At 44.4% G+C, this 23886-nt stretch overlaps 1 protein-coding gene across 1 annotated transcript in view; it reads right to left on the bottom strand.

The window, feature by feature from the left end:
• Positions 1-23430, bottom strand: part of LOC134343620 (alpha-2,8-sialyltransferase 8F-like) — an 84091-nt gene extending 60661 nt beyond the window's left edge. The window contains exons 1-2 of the mRNA XM_063042387.1: positions 23310-23430; positions 17404-17493 (exon numbers count right to left, since the gene is read on the bottom strand). Of these exons, the coding sequence (XP_062898457.1) occupies positions 17404-17493; positions 23310-23404 (185 nt within the window). The 5' untranslated portion in view covers positions 23405-23430. The remainder of the gene's footprint in view (positions 1-17403; positions 17494-23309) is intronic.
• Between the last annotated feature and the right edge of the window lie 456 nt (positions 23431-23886).

Consider the following 23886-nt stretch of genomic DNA (forward strand, 5'->3'; position numbering starts at 1 on the left):
AACCACAAAAGCAATATGGGTCTCCCAAAAAGCAGAGGAAGATGTAGGTAAGGTAATAGAGAGTTTGGTACAACAAGGGGTACTGAGGCCTGTAGTCTCCATTAGTAACTCACCTATATGGCCAATGAGGAAACCAGATGGTAGTTGGAGGTTGACAATAAACTATAGAGAGCTGAATAAAGTAACCCGATTAACAGCCCCAGCTGTAGCAACAAACCTGGAGACAGTGGCCAAACAGAATGAAAGAGCACAATGGTTCACAGTTTTAGATATAAATAATGGATTTTGGTCTATCCCACTAAAACGAGAGTGTCAATACAAGTTTGCATTTACGTTTCAGGAACTTTCTTGGATTGCCCTACCACAGGGGTTCCATAATTCCCCATCTATATTTCACCAGTGCATTGGCAAAGGATTAAAACAGTTTTCAAAACCTTAGTGCTTGGTACAATACAAAGATGATCTACTTCTGCAGACTGAAACCAAGCAGGAACATAATCAGTTATTGACAGAATTGTTGCAATTAATATTTGCATTGGGATTAAAGGTAAACTCTTAAAAAGCAAAGGCGATGAAACAAGAAGTTTGTAATTTGGGAATAATCTTGACACTGGGAAAAAGAGAAATTGATAAGCAAAGAGTAGAATCGGTTATGAAACTGCCTATTCCCTGAGACCTGAAAGGGCTGCGGTCCTTTCTGGGGCTGGTAGGATACTGTAGGAATCACATTGATGGATTTTCCACAAACACGGCTCCTTTAGTGGAATTACTGAAAAAGAATGTTGCATGGGAATGGAAATCAGAACACACCCAGGCCATCACAGCTCTAAAGCAAGTGCTGGCCACTGTGCGTACTGTAAAAATCCCAAATCCGAATGAACCATTCTCATTGGAGATGGCTACAACTGATACCCACCCTCTCAGCAGTGCTGTTACAGGAGATGCATGGGAAGTTAAGATCAGTAACGTATGCATCATGCATGCTCTCACCAGTCGAACAGGGGTATATTGTATGTGAAAACACTTGCTGGCAGTTTTCTGGGTGGTACAACATTTTGCCTACATAGTGGGACTTAATCCACTTACATACTGACAGAACATACCCACATACAATTACTGCCAGATGGAAGGATTAAAGATGGCTCAGTAAGCCAAAACAGAATTGCTAGAATGGACATTGCTGTTGCAAGGGAGAAATATTAGTGTAAAATGAATAAACGTTACTTCATGTTAGCCAAAAACCCGGTATACCAAGGAAGTGAACATGAGTGTCAAGTTATGAGAGCAAATGATTGCAAGGGTCCATTTGTGTCAGAACAAAGAGGAGGGGGTGAAAGCAGATCAGATAGAGTAATGCCTGAGAACAAAAGCACAAAGGAAAAAGAAAAACCTTATTTTAAAATTTTTGTACATCACTCCTCATCAGTACAGGATAGTGAGAGGAGAACTGGGTGTGGCATATATGTAGAGGATGAACATGGCCAGGAAAGGTATAGTATAGCTTTAAAGTTACACAAAACCATGAGTGCACAGGCAGCAGAAATGGCAGCTGTAGCATATGTTGTTAGCCATCCAGAACGTTTTCTGCCAGGGTCAGTCTTACACTCTGATAGTATGTATGTTTGGAACAGCCCTACAGAACATTTGCCTCTGTGGGAAGCCAGAGGGCTTGTTTCAGCTGACAGGAAGCCCCTCCCATCTGCTACTTTATTACAATATATATTTGAGGAGGCAAAGGGAAAAAGTATGGAATCATAAAGGTGAAATCCCACTCCAAATCATCTCCTGAGGAAAATAGAAAGGCGGACGAACTGGCAAAGCAAGGTGCTTTATTTGGGGAGGAATGGCAGCCACAGATTGGGGATATTGGGAGGCAGAAGGAACAACAGATTAAAGTTATGAATTTAACAAAGGATCAGAAGCAAGTTATATAAGAATTTTTAAAATTATCTGAAATATACATAGAGTACTCGGGAGTGCTTGTCAAAGATGGAGCTGTACTTCATGTCATGAAGGAAGTTTTGGAAGGAAGAAACCAGGTGATCTATTGGTACCATGATCTATGGGGACACCAGGCACTCTGGAAAAGATCAAGGAAGTGGACTGGTGGCTTAAGATGAAGAATGATGTAGAGAATTATGTCAACATTTGTGTACAATATAATCCTGAGAGAAATATAAAGGAAGGAGCCCTTTGACACACCAGACCAGTGGAAGGGCCTTGGACTAATTTGCAGATAGATTACATCAGTCCCTTACTGCCCACCTGAGGATGGTACAAATATATTCTATTAGTAATAGATGGGAGGAAACTTTCCTGGCTAAGGCAAACACAGCAAAGGCCACCGCAAAAGTCTTATCAGGAAGGTTATTCACTCGCTGTGGGCTACCCCAGAGTAACAAACCGGAACAAGGCACACATTTCACGGCCCAGATAATACAAGATGTCTTGGCACTTTTAGGGATGAAGCAGAGATTTCATGTACCCTATAGACCACAGTGGAATTTTGGAAAGGATAAAACAAACACTACTGTGACGAAGGCCCGTCACGGACTACGGACGGCACATGGTGCACTCGGTAAAACACTCATCCCCAGCAGTAATAGTGACTGGGTCTGAAACAGAGCTACTGCACAGAGCTGTCTCATATAGAGGCAGCAGCAACCTGCACAGGTGTGCTGATGGTGGAGGATAACATTGTTAATTGGATAATTGAGTTAATTAGCTTTTGGTTGGTCTAGGAGGAGGGGCTTAGCAGTTATATGCCTCAGGTTACCAAGGCTTTGGGGTAGGTGGTAATGCACCATTAAGCTGGATGCCAACTGCTGTAAGACAACGACAACGACAACGACAACGACAACGACAACGACAACGACAACGACAACGACAACGACAACGACAACGACAACGACAACGACAACGACAACGACAACGACAACGACAACGACAACGACAGACTTTGGGGTAGCTGATTGGGGTAAGTTCCAGAAGTTGAGTGAAGAAGGGTTGACAGAGATTGATATTTCTGGAAATGTAGATGAATTAAACAGTCAGGTGACTTTAGCAATTATTATGGCAGCAGAAGGATCTATACCTAGGAGTAAAAATAGGATGAATAGAAAACTGGTACCATGGTGGACAGAGGAATATTGTCAGGCTGTAAAAAACAGAAATAGAGCATTCAGGCTAGTTAAAAGAACCCATAATATGCAGCATTTGGTTCAATATAAGAAAGCACAGGCAGTGGTGAGAAGAACTATACGTCAAGCTAAAAGGGCAAGTTGGAGGAGTTTTTGCGACAAGGTAGGAAGAACAACACCTATGGGAGAGATATGGGGAATGATTAAGAGGATGGGAGGAGATAGAAGGGAATGGGAATATCCAGTAATGATATCTGAGGAGGAAACTGCAGTTTCCAGTAGGGATAAGGCTGAGGTCATGGCCAAGTCATTTGTACTGATACACAGTTCAGAAAATTTGTCTGAAGAAGGGAGAAGAAGGGAAAGAATAATGAGCCAACACCCAGGTGTGTTAAGCAGGAGGGAAGGAACAGATGATATAATTGATGATCCATTTACATTAGTAGAAATGGTGAGAGCAATAAAGAGATTGAGACCAACCTCCCCAGGGAAAGATCTGATATGCTCTGTGATGCTAAAAAATCTAGGAGAAGGAGCGCTCTTGAAGTTGCTGCATTTTTATAACGGAGTGTGGGAGGAGGGAAGATTACCAAGTGCATGGAAAGAAGCAGTAGTAATTCCAATAAGGAAGCCTGGCAAGCATCTGTCAAAACCCACTAGCTACAGACCAATTGCATTAACATCAAGTATATGTAAGATAATGGAAAGGATGATAACTGAAAGGTTATCATATGAGCTTGAGAAAAGGGGAATGCTGGCAAGTTATCAGAGTGGTTTTAGAAAGGGAAGGAATTCCATGGACTCAGTGATAATGTTAGAGACTGAAATAAGGAAGGCCCAGGCAAATAGAGAGTCAGTAGTGGCAGTGTTCTTTGACATTGAAAAAGCCTATGATGTGATGTAGAAGGAAGGATTATTAATTAAACTGCACAAGATGGGGGTTGGTGGGAGAGTTTTTAATTGGATTAAAGATGTTTTGTTTGGTAGAAAAATTCGAGTTCAGATTGGATCAGAATTATCAAAACAGTACATAGTGGAAAATGGCACACCTCAAGGTAGTGTGATTAGCCTGTTACTTTTCATCATTATGATCAATGATGTCTTCACAAAGGTACCAGTGGATATGGGTAGGTCACTGTTTGCGGATGATGGGGCCTTGTGGAAAAGAGGCAGGAACATGGACCATATAATCAGGAAACTACAAGAAGCAATTGATGAAGTGGTGGAGTGGGGTTATGATTGGGGATGTAGATTTTCAGTAGATAAAACTCAAACTGTATTTTTTACTAGGAAAAGGGTTGAGGTAGGGAAGAAATTAAGGATGTATGGGGTTGAATTAGAAAGGGTTGCATCATTTAAATTTCTGGGAGTTATATTTGATTCACGATTAACATGGGCAGATCATATCAGGAAAGTTGAGGAGAAATGTAAAAAAGTAATAAATGTGATGAGATGTTTGACTGGTAGGGAATGGGGAGCAAGTTGTTCAGCATTGAAGAGAATGTATGTGGCTTTAGTGAGATGTGAGATCTGTATTGGATTATGAAAATATAGTATATGGATCAGCAGCTAGGTCTCTTATAAGGAAACTGGATGTGATTCAGGCTCAGGCCTTGAGAGTGTGCAGTGGGGCTTTTAAAACGTCACCAGTGTCAGCCCTACAGGTAGAAATGGGAATAATGCCTTTGGAACTAAGAAGGATGCAACTGATGGCAAACTACTGGGCTAACTTGCAGGGGTACAATGATTCTCACCCTACTAAAGGAATGTTGCAGGAGTGCTGGGAAAATGGGAGGTTTCAGAGGGATACCTTTAGTCAGGTAGGGAATGATATCGCGAAAGAATGTGGAGTGTTTGATCTGAGGATAAGTCCTTCAGTAGTTTATCCGGTTGTAGCTCCATGGAAGCTTGTATGGCCTGATATAGACTGGCATTTGTTAGAGGTAAAAAGGAAAGAAAAATATAAAACAGATTTGGTAAATGCATTTAACTGTCATGTGATGGAAAAGTATAGTGATTATACTCATATTTATACGGATGGTGCGAAGGAACCTGAAACAGGAGTGACAGGGTTTGGGGTGGCTATACCAGCAAAAGAAATTGGAATCAGCAGAAGAACATCTAATAAGTTAGGGGTGTTTACAGTGGAGATGCTGGCAGTGTTGGTTGTGTTGCAATGGGTGCAGAAAGCCAGACAAGCCAAAGCATTGATATTCAGATTCATCCTCAGTTCTAGCAAGTTTAAGGTCTTTTCACACAAACAGTCGGCAAGATGTACTTTATGAAGTCCTTCAGTTAGTTACAAGAATTGCAAATCAGGGAGGTCAGGTAAAATTTCTATGGGTTCCAGCACATGTAGGGGTGAAGGGGAATGAGAGGGTGGTTGAGTTGGCAAAGAGGGTGTTAAAGAAAGAAAATGTGGAAATGCACATTAGTATCAGTAAAGCAGAGGTTAAGTGTGTAATCTGGGGAAAAAGTCAAGCGAATGTGGCAAGAAAGATGGGACAGGGAGGGGAAAGGGAGGCATTTATATCAAATACAAAAGAGTATTGCAGTTACTAGGGTAGGTAATGGAAACAGAAGAGAGGAAACTGTGGACTAGGTTAAGGCTGGGGCACTGTGCATTAAACAAAACATTGAAAATGATAGGGAAACACAAGACAGGATTGTGTGAGGTATGTCAGGAAGAGGAGTCAGTAGAACATGTAGTTCTGTGTTGCAGGAAGTATGGGATACAGAGAGATGATGAGAAATAAATTAAGAGAGTCGGGGATGCAGGAATTCACATTAAAAGGGTTGCTGGGCATGGGTGAGAGAGCACAAGTCTGGGTATTTTTAGCATTTTTAAGGGGTACAGGGGTTTTTTCTAGGATATGATGAATAAACAGGAATAGGATACTAGGATGGTCAAAGATGGGAGGGTGAAGTGTGTGTGTGATTCCGGAGCAGAGGGTGGCGGTAATGCACCATTAAGCTGGATGCCAACCACTGTAAAACAAGATACAGACAGACAGGCTTTGGGGTTAGTTTTCTTTTGTGTTTCGTCTGAGTGTAGCTATATATATTGTTTTTTTTCCAGTTCTTGTCTTGTTTTGAGGTAGATAACAGCACCTCAATCTCGTTTTGCGACGCAAGCCATCTTGTTATTTTTCTTAAACAATTGACCCACAGTTTTTGTGACATATGGTGGCAGCAGTGGGATGGTGAGTCACAAAACTGCTAAGCCCCTCCACCTAGACCGACCAAAAGCTAATTAACTCAATTATCCAATTAAAGATGGTATCCTCCACCATCAGCACACCTGTGCAGGTTGCTGCTGCCTCTATATGAGACAGCTCCATGCAGCAGCTCTGTTTCAGACCCAGTCACTATTACTGCTGGGGATGAGTGTTTTACCGAGTGCGCCATGTGCCGTCCGTAGTCAGTGACGGGCCTTCATCACATTACCACCCTCCTCTCCTGCAGTAGCAATGTTTGGCAGGCTTGACAGGAAGTCCGCTGTGATGTTCTCTTTGCCTGCTTTGTGCCGCACACAGAACCTGAAAGGTTGAAGTTCCAAGTACCACCTAGTCACCCTGGCATTCTGGTCCTTCATGGTCTGGATCCAGATCAGGGCTCTGTGGTCCATCTGGAGGTCATTTCCCTCCCAAGAAGGTAGTACCTGAGGCTGTCCAATGCCCACTCGATTGTGGAGTACCGGGTTTCACGGGGCAGAAGTTTCCTGCTGAGATATAACACAGGACGTTCCTCACTTGGCTCTCCCTGAGCCAGTACTGCCCCGATGCCTACACCTGAGGCATCCACCTGCACCAGGAAGCGGCGTTCATGGTCAGGACTCTGCAAAACAGGGGAAGAAAATAATTTCTCCTTCAGGCCCTGGAAGGCACTTTCACACTCCTCACTCCATTCCACAGGATTACAGGCCAACTTGCAGGTGAGGTTGGTCAATGGGGCTGCCGGGGTTGAGAAGTAAGGGATGAACCATCAGTACCAGCCCACTAGGCCAAGAAAAGACCGGACCTGGGTCTTGGTACGGGGCCTGGGGCTGTTCAGAATGGTCTCAAGTTTATCCATCTGAGGCCAGACTTCTCTCCCCAACTGATACCCCAAGTACCAGGTTTCCTGCCTGGCCCACTCACATTTCTGCGAGTTCAGTGTAAGTCCTGCCACATTGATTACACCTAGGACTCGACGAAGGTGCTCCAGATGTTCCTCCCAGGTCAGGCTAAAACTGGTCAACTGGCTTCTTACCATGTGAACCTCTTGAAAGCCTGGGAGGAAAGAAGCAGCCCTCCTTCCATCAGCTCTCTACTGGCATGCCGGGTGATTGAGGAAGATGACTCTGAAGGTGTAGTGGAGGCCTGGAAACAGCCTGCCAAGGTGGATCTCTCTCACCTGGATGGTAAGAAGCCAATTGAATTGCAAGTCATATTCGACACCTTCCCTCAGTTGTTCACACAGAAACCAGGCCATACAGACGTGTTGCAGCATGCCATCCGAGTCAAACCAGGTCAGAGTCCAGTACAGCAGGCATGCTACCGAGTACCAGAACGTCTGGTGAAGGCGTTGAAGGAGGAGGTCCGCTTGACGTTGGAGCTGGGACTCATCGAACCACCTGAAAGTGAGTGGAGTAGCCCTATTGTCATTGTGCTGAAGAAGGATGGATCTCTTCGCATTTGCAATGACTTTAGGAAACGGAATGCCATCTCATTTTTCGATGCCTACCCGATGCCCCGGATTGAGGAGCTGCTGGAGAGGATTGGGAGAGCCAACTACATCACCACCTTGGACCTCTGCAAGGGGTATCAGCAGGTCCCCGAGTCCTGGCCCCTCACTGCATTCAGGATCCCTCTAGGCCTCTTTCAGTTCACGGTAATGCCCATTGGCTTACATGGTGCCCCAGCCACACTCCAGAGGCTTATGGACAGAGTGCTGCAAGGCTGTGAGGACTGCAGCACTGCCTGTTTGAATGATGTGGTCATTTTTAGCCTGACCTGGGAGGAACATCTGGAGCACCTTCGTCGATTCCTAGGTGTAATCATTGTGGCAGGACTTACACTCAACCTGCAGAAATATGAGTGGGCCAGGCAGGAAACCCGGTACCTGGGGTATCAGTTGGGGAGAGGAGAAGGCCAGCCTCAGGTGGATAAAGTTGAGGCCATTCTGAACAGCCCCAGGCCCCGTACCAAGACCCAGGTCCGGTCCTTTCTTGGCCTAGTGGGCTCGTACGGACGGTTCATCCCTCACTTTTCAACCCTGGCAGCCCCATTGAGCAACCTCACCTGCAAGTTGGCCTGTAATCCTGTGGAATAGAGTGAGGAGTGTGAAAGTGCCTTCCAGGGCCTGAAGGAGAAATTATTTTCTTCCCCTGTGTTGCAGAGTCCTGACTTTGAACGTCACTTCCTGGTGCAGGTGGATGCCTCAGGTATAGGCATCGGGGCAGTACTGGCCCAGGGAGAGCCAGGTGGGGAACGTTCTGTGTTATATCTCAGCAGGAAACTTCAACCTCGTGAAACCCGGTACTCCACAATCGAGAAGGAGTGTCTGGCAATCAAGTGGGCGTTGGACAGCCTCAGGTACTACCTTCTTGGGAGGGAGTTTGACCTCCAGACGGACCACAGAGCCCTGACCTGGATCCAGACAATGAAGGACCAGAATGCCAGGGTGACTAGGTGGTACCTGGAACTTCAACCTTTCAGGTTCTGTGTGCGGCACAAAGCAGGCAAAGAGAACATCACAGCGGACTTCCTGTCAAGCCTGCCAAACATTGCCGCAGCAGGAGAGGAGGGTGGTAATGTGACGAAGGCCCGTCACGGACTACGGACGGCACATGGCGCACTCGGTAAAACACTCATCCCCAGCAGTAATAGTGACTGGGTCTGAAACAGAGCTGCTGCACAGAGCTGTCTCATATAGAGGCAGCAGCAACCTGCACAGGTGTGCTGATGGTGGAGGATAACATTGTTAATTGGATAATTGAGTTAATTAGCTTTTGGTTGGTCTAGGGGGAGGGGCTTAGCAGTTTTAAGCCTCAGGTTACCAAGGCTTTGGGGGTTAGTTTTCTTTTGAGTTTAGACTGAGTGTAGCTATATATATGTGTATATGTATGTATATGTGTATATGTGTGTATATATGTATATGTGTGTGTGTATGTCTATATATATATATATATGTGTATATATACATATAGCTACACTCAGTCTAAACTCAAAAGAAAACTAACCCCCAAAGCCTTGGTAACCTGAGGCTTAAAACTGCTAAGCCCCTCCCCCTAGACTGACCAAAAGCTAATTAACTCAATTATCCAATTAACAATGTTATCCTCCACCATCAGCACACCTGTGCAGGTTGCTGCTGCCTCTATATGAGACAGCTCTGTGCAGCAGCTCTGTTTCAGACCCAGTCACTATTACTGCTGGGGATGAGTGTTTTACCGAGTGCGCCATGTGCCCTCCGTAGTCAGTGAGGGGCCTTCGTCACATTACCACCCTCCTCTCCTGCTGCGGCAATGTTTGGCCGGCTTGACAGGAAGTCTGCTGTGATGTTCTCTTTGCCTGCTTTATGCCGCACACAGAACCTGAAAGGTTGAAGTTCCAGGTACCACCTAGTCACCCTGGCATTCTGGTCCTTCAAGGTCTGGATCCAGGTCAGGGCTCTGTGGTCCGTCTGGAGGTCAAACTCCCTCCCAAGAAGGTAGTACCTGAGGCTGTCCAACGCCCACTTGATTGCCAGACACTCCTTCTCGATTGTGGAGTACCGGGTTTCACGAGGTTGAAGTTTCCTGCTGAGATATAACACAGGACGTTCCCCACCTGGCTCTCCCTGAGCCAGTACTGCCCCGATGCCTACACCTGAGGCATCCACCTGCACCAGGAAGTGACGTTCAAAGTCAGGACTCTGCAACACAGGGGAAGAAAATAATTTCTCCTTCAGGCCCTGGAAGGCACTTTCACACTCCTCACTCCATTCCACAGGATTACAGGCCAACTTGCAGGTGAGGTTGGTCAATGGGGATGCCAGGGTTGAAAAGTGAGGGATGAACCGTCCGTACGAGCCCACTAGGCCAAGAAAAGACCGGACCTGGGTCTTGGTACGGGGCCTGGGGCTGTTCAGAATGGCCTCAACTTTATCCACCTGAGGCTGGCCTTCTCCTCTCCCCAACTGATACCCCAGGTACCGGGTTTCCTGCCTGGCCCACTCATATTTCTGCAGGTTGAGTGTAAGTCCTGCCACAATGATTACACCTAGGAATCGACGAAGGTGCTCCAGATGTTCCTCCCAGGTCAGGCTAAAAATGACCACATCATTCAAACAGGCAGTGCTGCAGTCCTCACAGCCTTGCAGCACTCTGTCCATAAGCCTCTGGAGTGTGGCTGGGGCACCATGTAAGCCAATGGGCATTACCGTGAACTGAAAGAGGCCTAGAGGGATCCTGAATGCAGTGAGGGGCCAGGACTCGGGGACCTGCTGATACCCCTTGCAGAGGTCCAAGGTGGTGATGTAGTTGGCTCTCCCAATCCTCTCCAGCAGCTCCTCAATCCGGGGCATCGGGTAGGCATCGAAAAATGAGATGGCATTCCGTTTCCTAAAGTCATTGCAAATGCGAAGAGATCCATCCTTCTTCAGCACAATGACAATAGGGCTACTCCACTCACTTTCAGGTGGTTCGATGAGTCCCAGCTCCAACGTCAAGCGGACCTCCTCCTTCAACGCCTTCACCAGACGTTCTGGTACTCGGTAGCATGCCTGCTGTACTGGACTCTGACCTGGTTTGACTCGGATGGCATGCTGCAACACGTCTGTATGGCCTGGTTTCTGTGTGAACAACTGAGGGAAGGTGTCGAATATGACTTGCAATTCAATTGGCTTCTTACCATCCAGGTGAGAGAGATCCACCTTGGCAGGCTGTTTCCAGGCCTCCACTACACCTTCAGAGTCATCTTCCTCAATCACCTGGCATGCCAATAGAGAGCTGATGGAAGGAGGGCTGCTTCTTTCCTCCCAGGCTTTCAAGAGGTTCACATGGTAAGAAGCCAGTATATGTATGTATATGTGTGTATGTATGTATATGTGTGTACGTTTGTGTGTGTATACGTGTGTGTGTATGTGTATATGTATATATTTGTGTGTGTGTATATGTTATTCTTCTTAAACAATTGACCCACAGTTTTTTGTGACAACTACAAAATACGATTGCAAAAATGGTGCAGCAACATGGCAGGTAGTTTTGCCTTAATGATAATAGGGAATACAGTGGCATCTTCAAAAGGTTCCATCCCTTATAAACTCAGGATGAGAAGGGACATGAGAGTATTAGAGGAGTTGTTATCATTAAATTTGTCAGAACCTGAAATCGATGGGATGGGTACAACAGTTGCTAGAGACAGTACTGTAAGAGGCCAGTTACGTGGCAGCCCACCAAAGAGGAAAGAAGAAGCAAGAGAGTGAAGCCTGCCTAGCAGCACACACAAAATGCTGGAAGAACTTAGGCCAAGCAGCATCTATGGAAACGAGTACAGTCAACGTTTCGGGCCAAAACCCTTCGTCCAGTCCTGCTGGTGAATACACTACAGTTAAGGAGATTGTTGAGGAATACATCCAAGTAGCTTGTAGTAGAATGATTCAATGAGTAAATATCGAACGCAAATATTGCTATGAAATTTAAATTCGAACCACAAAGTGATATTAGAATAGAAGGTGATGGTATGCTGGGAAAAGAAAAAGTTTTGATCGAGGCATGACTGCGCTGGCGTGTGTATGTCACAAGTTAGACCGGTGGGAGGAATGCAAAAGGAAGACAGCTTTATAGAGGAGTGGGTGATGGAGTAGAGGGAGTCAGAGTAGAGGGCGTCGGAGTAGAGGGCTTTGGCTCAATGGGGCTTCAGCAATAACGCGGCGAGGTGAGGTAAGTTACTTGTGAAGAAAAGAAACAGGAAGTGTGTCTGTGAGGCCAGTGTTCTGTACTGGGGGTCAGATGTGGGATGTCCAGGAGGCTCGAGGCTCCCAGCCTCCTGGATGGCCACATCTGCACAGGTGTGTCGAGCTACAGATCCTTAAGGATTTGGTTAGTGAACTGGAGATGCAGCGTGATAACCTTTGTCTGGTCAGGGAAAGTGAGGAGGTGATAGAGAGGAGCTACAGGCAAGAGGTCACACTAGGAGCCTTGGGGGACAGATAAGTGGGTAACAGTCAGGAGAGGAAAGGCCAAGAGTCAGATACTAGAGAGTACCCCAATGGCTGTCCCCCTTAACAGTAAGTATTCCTGTTTGAGTACTGTCGGAGGGGCCAACCTACCTAGGCAAAGCAACAGTGGCTGCATCTCTGGCATACAGTCTGGCCCTGTGGCTCAGAAGGGTAGGGAAAGGAAGAGGATGGCAGCACTGATAGGGGCTCTATAGTTAGGTGGCAGACAGGTGATTCTGAGGACGCAGGAAAGAAACACAGATGGTAGTTTGCCTCTCAGATGCCAGGGTCTGGGATGCTTCTGATTGTGGCCACGATATCCTGAAGTAGGAAGGTGAACAGCCAGAGGTTGTGGTACATATTGGTACCAGTGACATAGGTAGGAAAAGGTAGGAGGTCCTGAAAACAGTCTACAGAGTGTTAGGAAAGAAGCTGAGAAGCAGGACCTCAAAGGTAGTAATCTCGGGATTGCTGCCTGTGCCACACGACAGTGAGTATAGGAATAGAGTGGGGTGAAGGATAAATGCATGGTGAGGGATTTGAGCAGGGGGTAGGGATACAGATTTCTGCATTATTGGAACCCCTTTTGGGGCAGGTCTGACCTGTACAAAAAGGATAGGTTGCATTTCAATATGAGGGGGACCAATATCCTGGCAGGGAGGTTTGCTAAGGCTATTGGGGAGAATTTAAACTAGAATTGTTGGAGCCTTTTAGTCTATTGAGTCTGCTCCGCCATTCAATCATAGGCTAATCCAACTCTTCCAGTCATCCCCACACCCTTGCTTTCACCCCGTATCCTTTGATGCCCTGGCTAATCAAGAACCTATCTATCTCTGCCTTAAATGCACCCAATGACTTGGCCTCCACTGCCGCACGTGGCAATGAATTTCATAGATTTACCACCTTCTGACTAAATATTCATGGTCTCGTCCATCGATCCTATTCCAGGTTTTCCAGTTTTCCCTTGTCCTGTTGTGTGCCTTAATTGAAGCACATGGTTCTGATTTTGGGCTGCTACATAAATAGCTCCTGGGTTTAGCTTCAATTACTGGACTGTTCCCTTCCCTTCTCCTTCCTCCTGGAGCCCTGCCTGAACCCTTGCCTGTACAGCTGTCAAGTTCAACTGCCGGAGCAAGACAAGGAACTGTCTATCGTTGTTTTGAACTGTCTCTGTATTCACCGTTCACTGGGCAGGTCTGGCTGTTTGCTGCTGCCTAGTGTTGGGAACTGTTTCTCTGTGTCCACACCTTCGCTAGGTAGGTCTGGCTGTTTACAGCTACCCAGTGTTGGGAACGGTCTTGTCGTGTTCAGCATTTCGTGTATGAGTCCCGGCCCTACGTCCTGTTCCCAAGGAGGGGTCTCTGTTTTCCTGTCCCTGCGTTCCGGTCTCTCCCTCGGCCAAGGCCCTGCGCTCCAGCTTTGTGTTCCGAGGTTCGTTTCCCAAGACCACATCAGGTCTTCGCCTAGTTCCGAAGCCCGAGTCAAGACCCAGGTTCTTGATCCTTGTCCAGTCTCTGGCTCAGAGTCCGAACCCAAACCTCGTCATGTCCTCACCTTGAGGAACCCAAGCCACATCCAGTCTTGCAGCCACGTCATGTCTTCGCCTAGATCCGGGGTCTGAGGCCGAGTCAAGACCCAGGTTTCGGGTCCTTGTCCAGTCTCTGGCTCGGAGTCCTTGTCCAGGTTCCAAGTTCCTAGATCCTCGTCCAGGGCACGCTTTCCTAGTCAAGTCCTAGCCCAAGTCTGTGTTCTTGTCCCAGCTCCTAGTCTGCATCCAGTCCCGTCCCTACTCTAGTCCTGTTCCGAGTACTTCAATGTCTGTCTTGCATTTGGGTCCGCTCCCAGCTGCCCCCTTATGACACTAACTGAGATTTCTCTGCATCTCAGTTCTAAAAGGACGTCCTTCAATCCCGAAGTCCAAGAATCCCCTACCATGGAAAAGAACTTTGCCATATCTAATCTGTTCAGACCTTTTAACATTCAGAATATTTCTGAGATCCCCCCTCATTCTCCTGAACTCCAGGGAATACAGCCCCAGACCTGTCAGATGTTCCTCCTATGATAACCCTTTCATTCCTAGAATCCTTTTTGTGAATCTTCTCTGAACTCTCTCCAATGTCAGTATATCCTTTCTAAAATAAGGAGCCCCAAACTGCACACAATACTCCAAGTATAGTCTCGTGAGGGCCTTATAGAGCCTCAACATCACATCCCTGCTCTTATATTCTATACCTCTAGAGATGAATGCCAACATTGCATTCTCCTTCTTCACCACCGACTCAACCTGGAGGTTAACCTTTAGGGTATTCCGCACAAGGACTCCCAAGTCTCTTTGCATCTCAGCATTTTCAAGTCTCTCCAATAATAGTCTGCCTGTTAATTTCTTCCCCCAAAGTGCATGACCATACACTTTCCACCATAGTATTTCATTTGCCACTTCTTTACCCATTCCCCTGAACTATCTAAGTCACTCTACAGGCTCTGTTTCCTCAAAACTACCTACTCCTCCACTTATCTTAGTATCATCGGCAAATTTAGCCACAAATCCATTAATACCATAGTCCAAACCATTGATATACATCGTAAAAATCAACAGTCCTAACACCAACCCCTGTGGAACTCCACTGGTAACTGGCAGTCAGCCAGAATAAGATCCCTTTATTCCCACTCTGTTTTCTGCTGACCAGCCAATGCTCCACCCATGCTAGTAAATTCACAATAATACCTTGGGCTCTTACCTAGCTAAGCAGCCTCTTGTGCAGCACCTTGTCAAGGGCTTTCTGGTAATCCAAGTACACCATGTCTACTGTATCACCTTTGTCTACCCCGTTTGTAATTTCCTCAAAGAATTGCAATGGTTTGTCAGGCAGGATTTTCCTTTCAGGAAGCCATGCTGGCTTTGGCCGATCTTATCATGTGCCTCCAGGTATACCGTAATCTCATTCCTAACAATCGATTCCAACAACTTCCCAATCACTAATGTCAGGCCAACAGGTCTATAGTTTCCTTTCTGCTGCCTCCCACCCTTCTTAAAAAGCAGATTTTCCAGTCATCCGGTACAATGCCAGAATCTATCAATTCTTGAAAGATCATTGTTAATGCCTCCACTATCTCTCCAGCTACTTCCTTCAAAACCCGAGGGTCTAGGAAAATTATCCACCCTCAGACCATTAAGCTTCCTTATCATCTTCAGTCATAATTTTCACTGCACAAACTTCACTTCCCTGACACATTTGAATGTCCAGTATACTGCAGACGTCTTCCACTGTGAAGACTGATGCAAAATACGCATTCAGTTCCTCTGCCATCTCTGCATCTCTCATTACAATATCTCCAGCATCATTTTGTATTGGTCCTACATCTACCTTCGACTCTCTTTTACCCTTTAGATACTTAAAAAAAACTTCTAGTATCTTCTTTGATATTAGTCGTCAGCTTCCTCTCATAATTCATCTTTTCCTTCATAATGACCACCTTAGTTTCCTTCTGCAAGTTTTCTTAAAAGCCTCCCAGTTGTCTATCTTCCCACTAGCTTTGGCTTCCTTGTACGCCCTCTCTTTTACTTTTACTTTGGCTCTGACTTCAATTGTCAATCACAGTAGTGTCCTCCTTCCCTTTGAAAATTTCTTCTTATTTGGAATATATCTGCCTTGTACTTCTCTAATTTTTCGCAGAAGCTCCAGCCATTGCTGCTCTGCTACCATTTGTGCAAATGTCCTTTTCGAGTCAACATCAGGCAGTGCCCCTCTCATGCCACTGTAATTTCCTTTATTCCACTGAAATACTGACACATTGGATTTTATTTTTTCCCTCCCAAATTTCAATGTGAACTCGATCATATTGTGATCACTGTTGCCTGAGGGTTCCTTAACCTTAAGCTCTCTTATCACCTCTGGATCATTGAACAACACCCAATCCAGCACAGCCGAACCCCTGGTGGGCTCAACAATAAACTGTTCTAAAAAGCCATCCCTTAGACATTCTACAAATTCTCTCTTGAGGTCCAGTACTGGCTTGGTTTTCCCAATTCACTTTCATGTTAAAATCCCCAATGATTATCATGACATTGACTTTCTGACATGTCTTTTCTATCTCCTGCTGTAATTTGTAATCCACATCCCGGCTGCTGTTTGGAGGCCTGTATACAACTGCCATACACTTGCCATTTCTTAACTCAACCCATAGAGACGCTACACCTTCCAATCCTATGTCATCTCTTTCCAATGATTTAATATTATTTCTTACACACAGAATATTATTTCTTATTATTTCTTATATCATCCTAATACCTTTGGGGGGGAAAAAAAAAGGTATCGTGCCTTATTCACTGTGCCTGGTGGCTCTGACATCCACCGTCATGAAGTACTTCGACGGGCTGATCATTGCACACATCAACTCCAACTTCCTGGTCAACTTTGGCACAAGACAAATCACTGACCACTAAAGCATGTTTATGGCAAACACTATCACTCATCTCTGCAGCAGTAATGGCTCGTACATTGTTTATTGACTACAACTCCATCCTTAATCACCTTTGTTTACAACTGCTGTGGTAATTTAACTTGTTCTATTATTTAATTCAATTTAAAACTTTTTTACACGATATCAAATTGTACCACAAGTCATTTGAAAATTTATCAGAATGCATTGAAAGAAAATGAGGGACTCAAGAAACTGAGAGGTTCCCCGGCAAGCAGTCAAAATTTTATTTTCGTACCAAAACTGATATTTATTTCTAATCCATTCTATTGGGTACATTGTTGCTTTTCTTCCATAACAGGGTATCAATGAGATAATTATGCCCATGTAGCAGAAGAGGGTTTAGAGATCCTAGAAAACAATTGATGGGAAAGGGCATAAAGACATCCATTTGTCTGAGTATCACTTTTGATATCAATCTAGAATTATGAATCAGAGCTCCTCTCCACTCTTTCCATGGAGGTTTCCACCCCACTGTTAAAGTTAGGAACACATCTTTAAATGATCCAATTTTATTTGTCCATTGCAATCCATCTTATTTCAATATAATGGTTTAGTTTATATAATCAGATGTGGAACTCAGAATTGAAAGTTTTGTTACCTATTGGGTTTAAGTGTGAGGATTTTGGCTATTTCCACACATTCTGGTTGATTCATTTCCTTTTGATCAGTCCATATCTGTTTCTTGATTCTATAATAAAAAAATTAAAAATTGGCTTCATGAAAAGTATGAGAAAGGAGTTCAAAACCAAAAAACTTAGTGTAGTAGAACTGTTATTCCTCTTAACCGAAACAAGGCGGCAATAATCCAATCTCACATAGAAACATAGAAAATAGGTGCAGGAGTAGGCCATTTGGCCCTTCAAGCCTGCACCACCATTCAGTATGATCATGGCTGATCATCCAACTCAGAACCCTGTACCAGCCTTCTCTCCATACCCGCTGATCCCTTTTGCCACAAGGGCCATTTCTAACTCCCTCTTAAATATAGCCAATGAACTGGCCTCAGATGTTTCCTGTGGCAGAGAAGTGCACAGATTCACCACTCTCTGTGTGAAGAAGGTTTTCCTAATCTCGGTCCTAAAAGGCTTCCCCTTTATCCTCAAACTGTGACCCCTCATTCTGGACTTCCCCAACATTGGGAACAATCTTCCTGCATCTAGCCTGTCCAATCCCTTTAGGATTTTATACATTTCAATAAGATCCCCCCTCAATCTTCTAAATTCCAGAGAGCATAAGCCTAGTTCATCCGGTCATTTATCATATGAAAGTCCTGCCATCCCAGGAATCAATCTGGTGAACCTTCTTTGTACTCCCTCTATGGCAAGGATGTCTTTCCTCCGATTAGGCGACCAAAACTGCACATAATACTCCAGGTATGGTCTTACCAAGGCCTTGTACAACTGCAGTAGTACCTCCCTACTCCTGTACACAAATCCTCTTGCTATAAATGCCAGCATACCATTCGCCTTTTTCACCGCCTGCTGTACCTGCATGCCCACTTTCAATGACTGGTGTATAATGACACCCAGGTCTCGTTGCACCTCCCCTATTCCTAATCGGCCACCATTCAGATAATAATCTGTTTTCCTGTTTTTGCCACCAAAGTGGATAACCTCACATTTATCCACATTAAATTGCATCTGCCATGAATTTGCCTACTCACCTAACCTATCCAAGTCACCCTGCATCCTCTTAGCATCCTCCTCAGAGCTCACACTGCCGACCAGCTTCGTGTCATCCGCAAACTTGGAGATGCTGCATTTAATTCCCTCATTCAAGTCATTAATATATATTATAAACAACTGGGGTCCCAGCACTGAGCCTTGCGGTACCCCATTAGTCACTGCCTGCCATTCTGAAAAGGTCCCGTTTATTCCCACTCTTTGCTTCCTGTCTGCCAACCAATTATCTATCCATATCAATACCCTACCCCCAATACCGTGTACTTTAAGTTTGCACACTAATCTCCTGTGTGGGACCTTGTCAAAAGCCTTTTGACAATCCAAATATACCACATCCACTGGTTCTCCCCTATCCACTCTACTAGTTACATCCTCAAAAAATTCTGAGATTCGTCAGACATGATTTTCCGTTCACAAATCCATGCTGACTTTGTCTGATGATTTCACTGCTTTCCAAATATGCTGTTATCACATCTTTGATAACTGACTCTAGCAGTTTCCCCACCACCGATGTTAGGCTAACTGGTTTATAATTCCCCGGTTCCTTTTTTTAAAAAGTGGGGTTACATTAGCCACCCTCCAATCCTCAGGAACTAGTCCAAAATCTAAAGAGTTTTGAAAAATTATCACTAATGCATCCACTATTTCTTGGGCTACTTCCTTGAGCACTCTGGGATGCAAACCATCAGGCCCTGGGGATTTATCTGCCTTTAATCCCTTCAATTTACCTAACACCACTTCCCTACTAACATGTATTTCCCTCAGTTCCTCCACCTCACTGGACCCTCTGTCCCCTACTATTTCTGGAAGATTATTTATGTCCTCCTTAGTGAAGACAGAACCAAAGTAATTATTCAATTGGTCTGCCATGTCCTTGCTCCCCATAATCAATTCACCTATTTCTGTCTGTAGGGGACCTACATTTGTCTTAACCAATCTTTCCCTTTTTACATATCTATAAAAGCTTTTACAGTCAGTTTTTATGTTCTCTGCCAGTTTTCTCTCATAATCTTTTTTTCCCCTTCCTAACTAAGCCCTTTGTCCTCCTCTGCTGAACTCTGAATTTCTCCCAGTCCTCAGGTGAGCCACTTTTTCTGGCTAATTTGTATGCTTCTTCTTTGGAATTGATACTATCCCTAATTTCCCTTGTCAGCCATGGGTGCACTACCTTCCTTGATTTATTCTTTTGCCAAACTGGGATGAACAATTGTTGTAGTTCATCCATGCGATCTCTAAATGCTTGCCATTGCATATCCACCGTCAACCCTTTAAGTGTCATTTGCCAGTCTACCTTACCTAATTCATGTCTCATACCTTCCACGTTACCCTTCTTTAAGTTCAGAACCTTTGTTTCTGAATTAACTATGTCACTCTCCATCTTAATGAAGAATTCCACCATAGTATCAATTCCAAAGAAGTAGCATACAAATTAGCCAGAGAAAGTGGCTCACCTGAGGACTGGGAGGAATTCAGAGTTCAGCAGAGGAGGACAAAGGGCTTAATTAGGAAGGGGAAAAAAGATTATGAGAGAAAACTGGCAGAGAACATAAAAACGGACTGTAAAAGCTTTTATAGATATGTAAAAAGGAAAAGACTGGTAAAGACAAATGTAGGTCCCCTGCAGACAGAAACAGGTGAATTGATTATGGGGAGCAAGGACATGGCAGACCAATTGAATAATTACTTTGGTTCTGTCTTCACTAAGGAGGACATAAATAATCTTCCAGAAATAGTAAGGGACAGAGGGTCCAGTGAGATGGAGGAACTGAGTGAAATACATGTTAGTAGGGAAGTGGTGTTAGGTAAATTGAAGGGATTAAAGGCAGATAAATCCCCAGGGCCAGATGGTCTGCATCCTAGAGTGCTTAAGGAAGTAGCCCAAGAAATAGTGGATGCATTAGTGATAATTTTTCAAAACTCGTTAGATTCTGGACTAGTTCCTGAGGATTGGAGGGTGGCTAATGTAACCCCAATTTTTAAAAAAGGAGGGAGAGAGAAACCGGGGAATTATAGACTGGTTAGCCTAACGTCGGTGGTGGGGAAACTGCTGGAGTCAGTATCAAGGATGTGATAACAGCACATTTGGAAAGCGGAGAAATGATCGGACAAAGTCAGCATGGATTTGTGAAAGGAAAATCATGTCTGACGAATCTCATAGAATTTTTTGAGGATGTAACTAGTAGAGTGGATAGGGGAGAACCAGTGGATGTGGTATATTTGGATTTTCAAAAGGCTTTTGACAAGGTCCCACATAGGAGATTAGTGTGCAAACTTAAAGCACACGGTATTGGGGGTAAGGTATTGGTGTGGGTGGAGAATTGGTTAGCAGACAGGAAGCAAAGAGTGGGAATAAACGGGACCTTTTCAGAATGGCAGGTGGTGACTAGTGGGGTACCGCAAGGCTCAGTGCTGGGACCCCAGTTGTTTACAATATATATTAATGACTTGGATGAGGGAATTAAATGCAGCATCTCCAAGTTTGCGGATGACACGAAGCTTGGCGGCAGTGTTAGCAGTGAGGAGGATGCTAAGAGGATGCAGGGTGACTTGGATAGGTTGGGTGAGTGGGCAAACTCATGGCAGATGCAATTTAATGTGGATAAATGTGAAGTTATCCACTTTGGTGGCAAAAATAGGAAAACAGATTATTATCTGAATGGTGGCCAATTAGGAAAAGGGGAGGTGCAACGAGACCTGGGTGTCATTATACACCAGTCATTGAAAGTGGGCATGCAGGTACAGCAGGCGGTGAAAAAGGCGAATGGTATGCTGGCATTTATAGCGAGAGGATTCGAGTACAGGAGCAGGGAGGTACTACTGCAGTTGTACAAGGCCTTGGTGAGACCACACCTGGAGTATTGTGTGCAGTTTTGGTCCCCTAATCTGAGGAAAGACATCTTTGCCATAGAGGGAGTACAAAGAAGGTTCACTAGATTGATTCCTGGGATGGCAGGACTTTCATATGAAGAAAGACTGGATGAACTGGGCTTGTACTCGTTGGAATTTAGAAGATTGAGGGGGGATCTGATTGAAACGTATACGATCTTAAAGGGATTGGACAGGCTAGATGCAGGAAGATTGTTCCCGATGTTGGGGAAGTCCAGAACGAGGGGTCACAGTTTGAGGATAGAGGGGAAGCCTTTTAGGACCGAGATTAGGAAAAACTTCTTCACACAGAGAGTGGTGAATCTGTGGAATTCTCTGCCACAGGAAACTGTTGAGGCCAGTTCATTGGCTATGTTTAAGAGGGAGTTAGATATGGCCCTTGTGGCTACAGGGGTCAGGGGGTATGGAGGGAAGGCTGGGGCGGGGTTCTGAGTTGGATGATCAGCCATGATCATAATAAATGGCGGTGCAGGCTCGAAGGGCCGAATGGCCTACTCCTGCACCTATTTTCTATGTTTCTATGTTTCTATTATGGTCACTCTTACCCAACACATCATGCACCTTTCACCAACTACTGATGGGTAGTTAAAAGCTAACTACACCTTAGCTTTTGCATAAATAAAACTTCAACTGTATAATTCGAACCTTGTCTTAAAATCCTTTTATATCTCTATAATCTCCCACACTGCTCCAACTCTCAAAGATAATTGGGATCTCCAATTCTGGTATCTTAAACGTTCTGCATTTGATTTCTCCACTAATTGTCACATCCTCAACTGCCCATGCTCCAATTTCTGAATTCCCTCCTTAATCTTCATTTCTGGCTCTCCCTTTCTTTGTTAACATTCACATTAAAACCTAAGTCTTTGATTAAACTTTTGCATATCTGCCCTAATATTTCTATAAAGTGCAACATTTAAGTTGTTACACTTACGTACCTATTAATAGTACATACCAAAATAGAAATTAGCTATTTGCAACAGCAGTATAGTACATTACAAACATGACAAAGATAATGTAACATAAAATTAAATGAACATAATTTATACTTAATTTATATTACAAAATAAAGCACCTGTAAAGAAATTTCAGGATTTTATTTACAGCTGAACTGTAGCATAGAAGGAGATGTCCTAGTCCGTAGCCTTCAAGAAAATGCATTTGCCCCACAATAACTCAGTGATCATTCACCCCATCATTTATGGGTAGAATACTTTAAGTGGTCTGAAAACAAAATGTTTTCATGGGATTTGTAACAGTTATAAGAGGGTTATATGGCAATATAGAGACTGACTGTGCAATGAGTTTCTCCAAAGACCACAAGCAGACAATCGGAACAGCATATTTGTATGAATGAAATGCCTCCTCCAGTAATGTAAGTATACGTCAAGTCTCTTTGATGGCAAAGAGCGGCAGCAAGGATGAAAGTGTGATATCACACTAAGCGCCACAACTAAAGACGTGAAACAGAGGCTATGTGAACCTGCTGAGCCTGCTCCGCCATTAACAAAAATACGGTTGATCACTTAACCTCAAGATCATTCTACAGTTGTTCTATATCCCTGATTTCCTAAGAATATATTTGATGTTTATCGCTGGGGAATTCGACGAATTTGTAAAGAAACCTAAGGACTGCAGTTCAACTGATCCTTTCCCGTTGCACAACTAGTTGGCCAGTGTTTCACATTTAATTTTAACCAAGGATGCTTCAGAAGTTAAAGAAAAAAACTGACTAAAACTAATTGAAACAATTCATTCACAAAAAAAGTTAAATACCGTTGTAAACTGGCCAGACCAAATTTCATTTGCTGAGATAACGTCAGTATATTTCCATGTACCAATTTAATTATCGATACTATCAACGGACTTTTCTGAAAAATTATTCTCCCACGGTTTGGAAAATATGTCAAACTACTTGCAAATCATTTTTCCGTACCTGAACTTATTTGTCTGTTCTCTTCCCATCCAAAAGACGAAGCAGGAGCAAACGGAAGAAACTAAAAGAAGGAAATACCGTGATTTTGAGTTCATGGCTGATCCCGCAACGATCAGAGAAACTCGACAATCTGATTTCTAGTGTGACTCTACTTTCGTTATAGCGATCGGTTCACCCAGTGGTTCCGCCCACTTATTGCGTGTTTTAACAACAAACAGCCAGAGAGGAGAGTGTAGCAACACACAACCTGCTGGACAGCTCAGCAGCTCCAGCTGCATTTGGGGAAGGGTGAATGATGGAAAGAGTTGAAGCAGAACCTTGACCAGAAACCCTCCCCCAGAGGCTGCTCGATTCGCTGAGTTCTTCCAACAGGTTTGTTTGCTCTAAAAACTTAATATAATCGGTTCTCATGTTCTGGTTCCCCGGTTCTCAACAACATATTATTTTTGGCGTTAGTTGGATGTGACTTTTGGATAAACCCTCATTTGCAGCAGCGTTGCCCGACCTTGCTCAGATTGCTGACTGAATCTTAAAATAAAGTGTAATCAATCCTCTTGACACCAATACAAATCACTAA

The sequence above is a fragment of the Mobula hypostoma genome, chromosome 3, assembly GCF_963921235.1.
Source record: "Mobula hypostoma chromosome 3, sMobHyp1.1, whole genome shotgun sequence".
In the NCBI taxonomy this organism is placed as follows: domain Eukaryota; kingdom Metazoa; phylum Chordata; class Chondrichthyes; order Myliobatiformes; family Myliobatidae; genus Mobula; species Mobula hypostoma.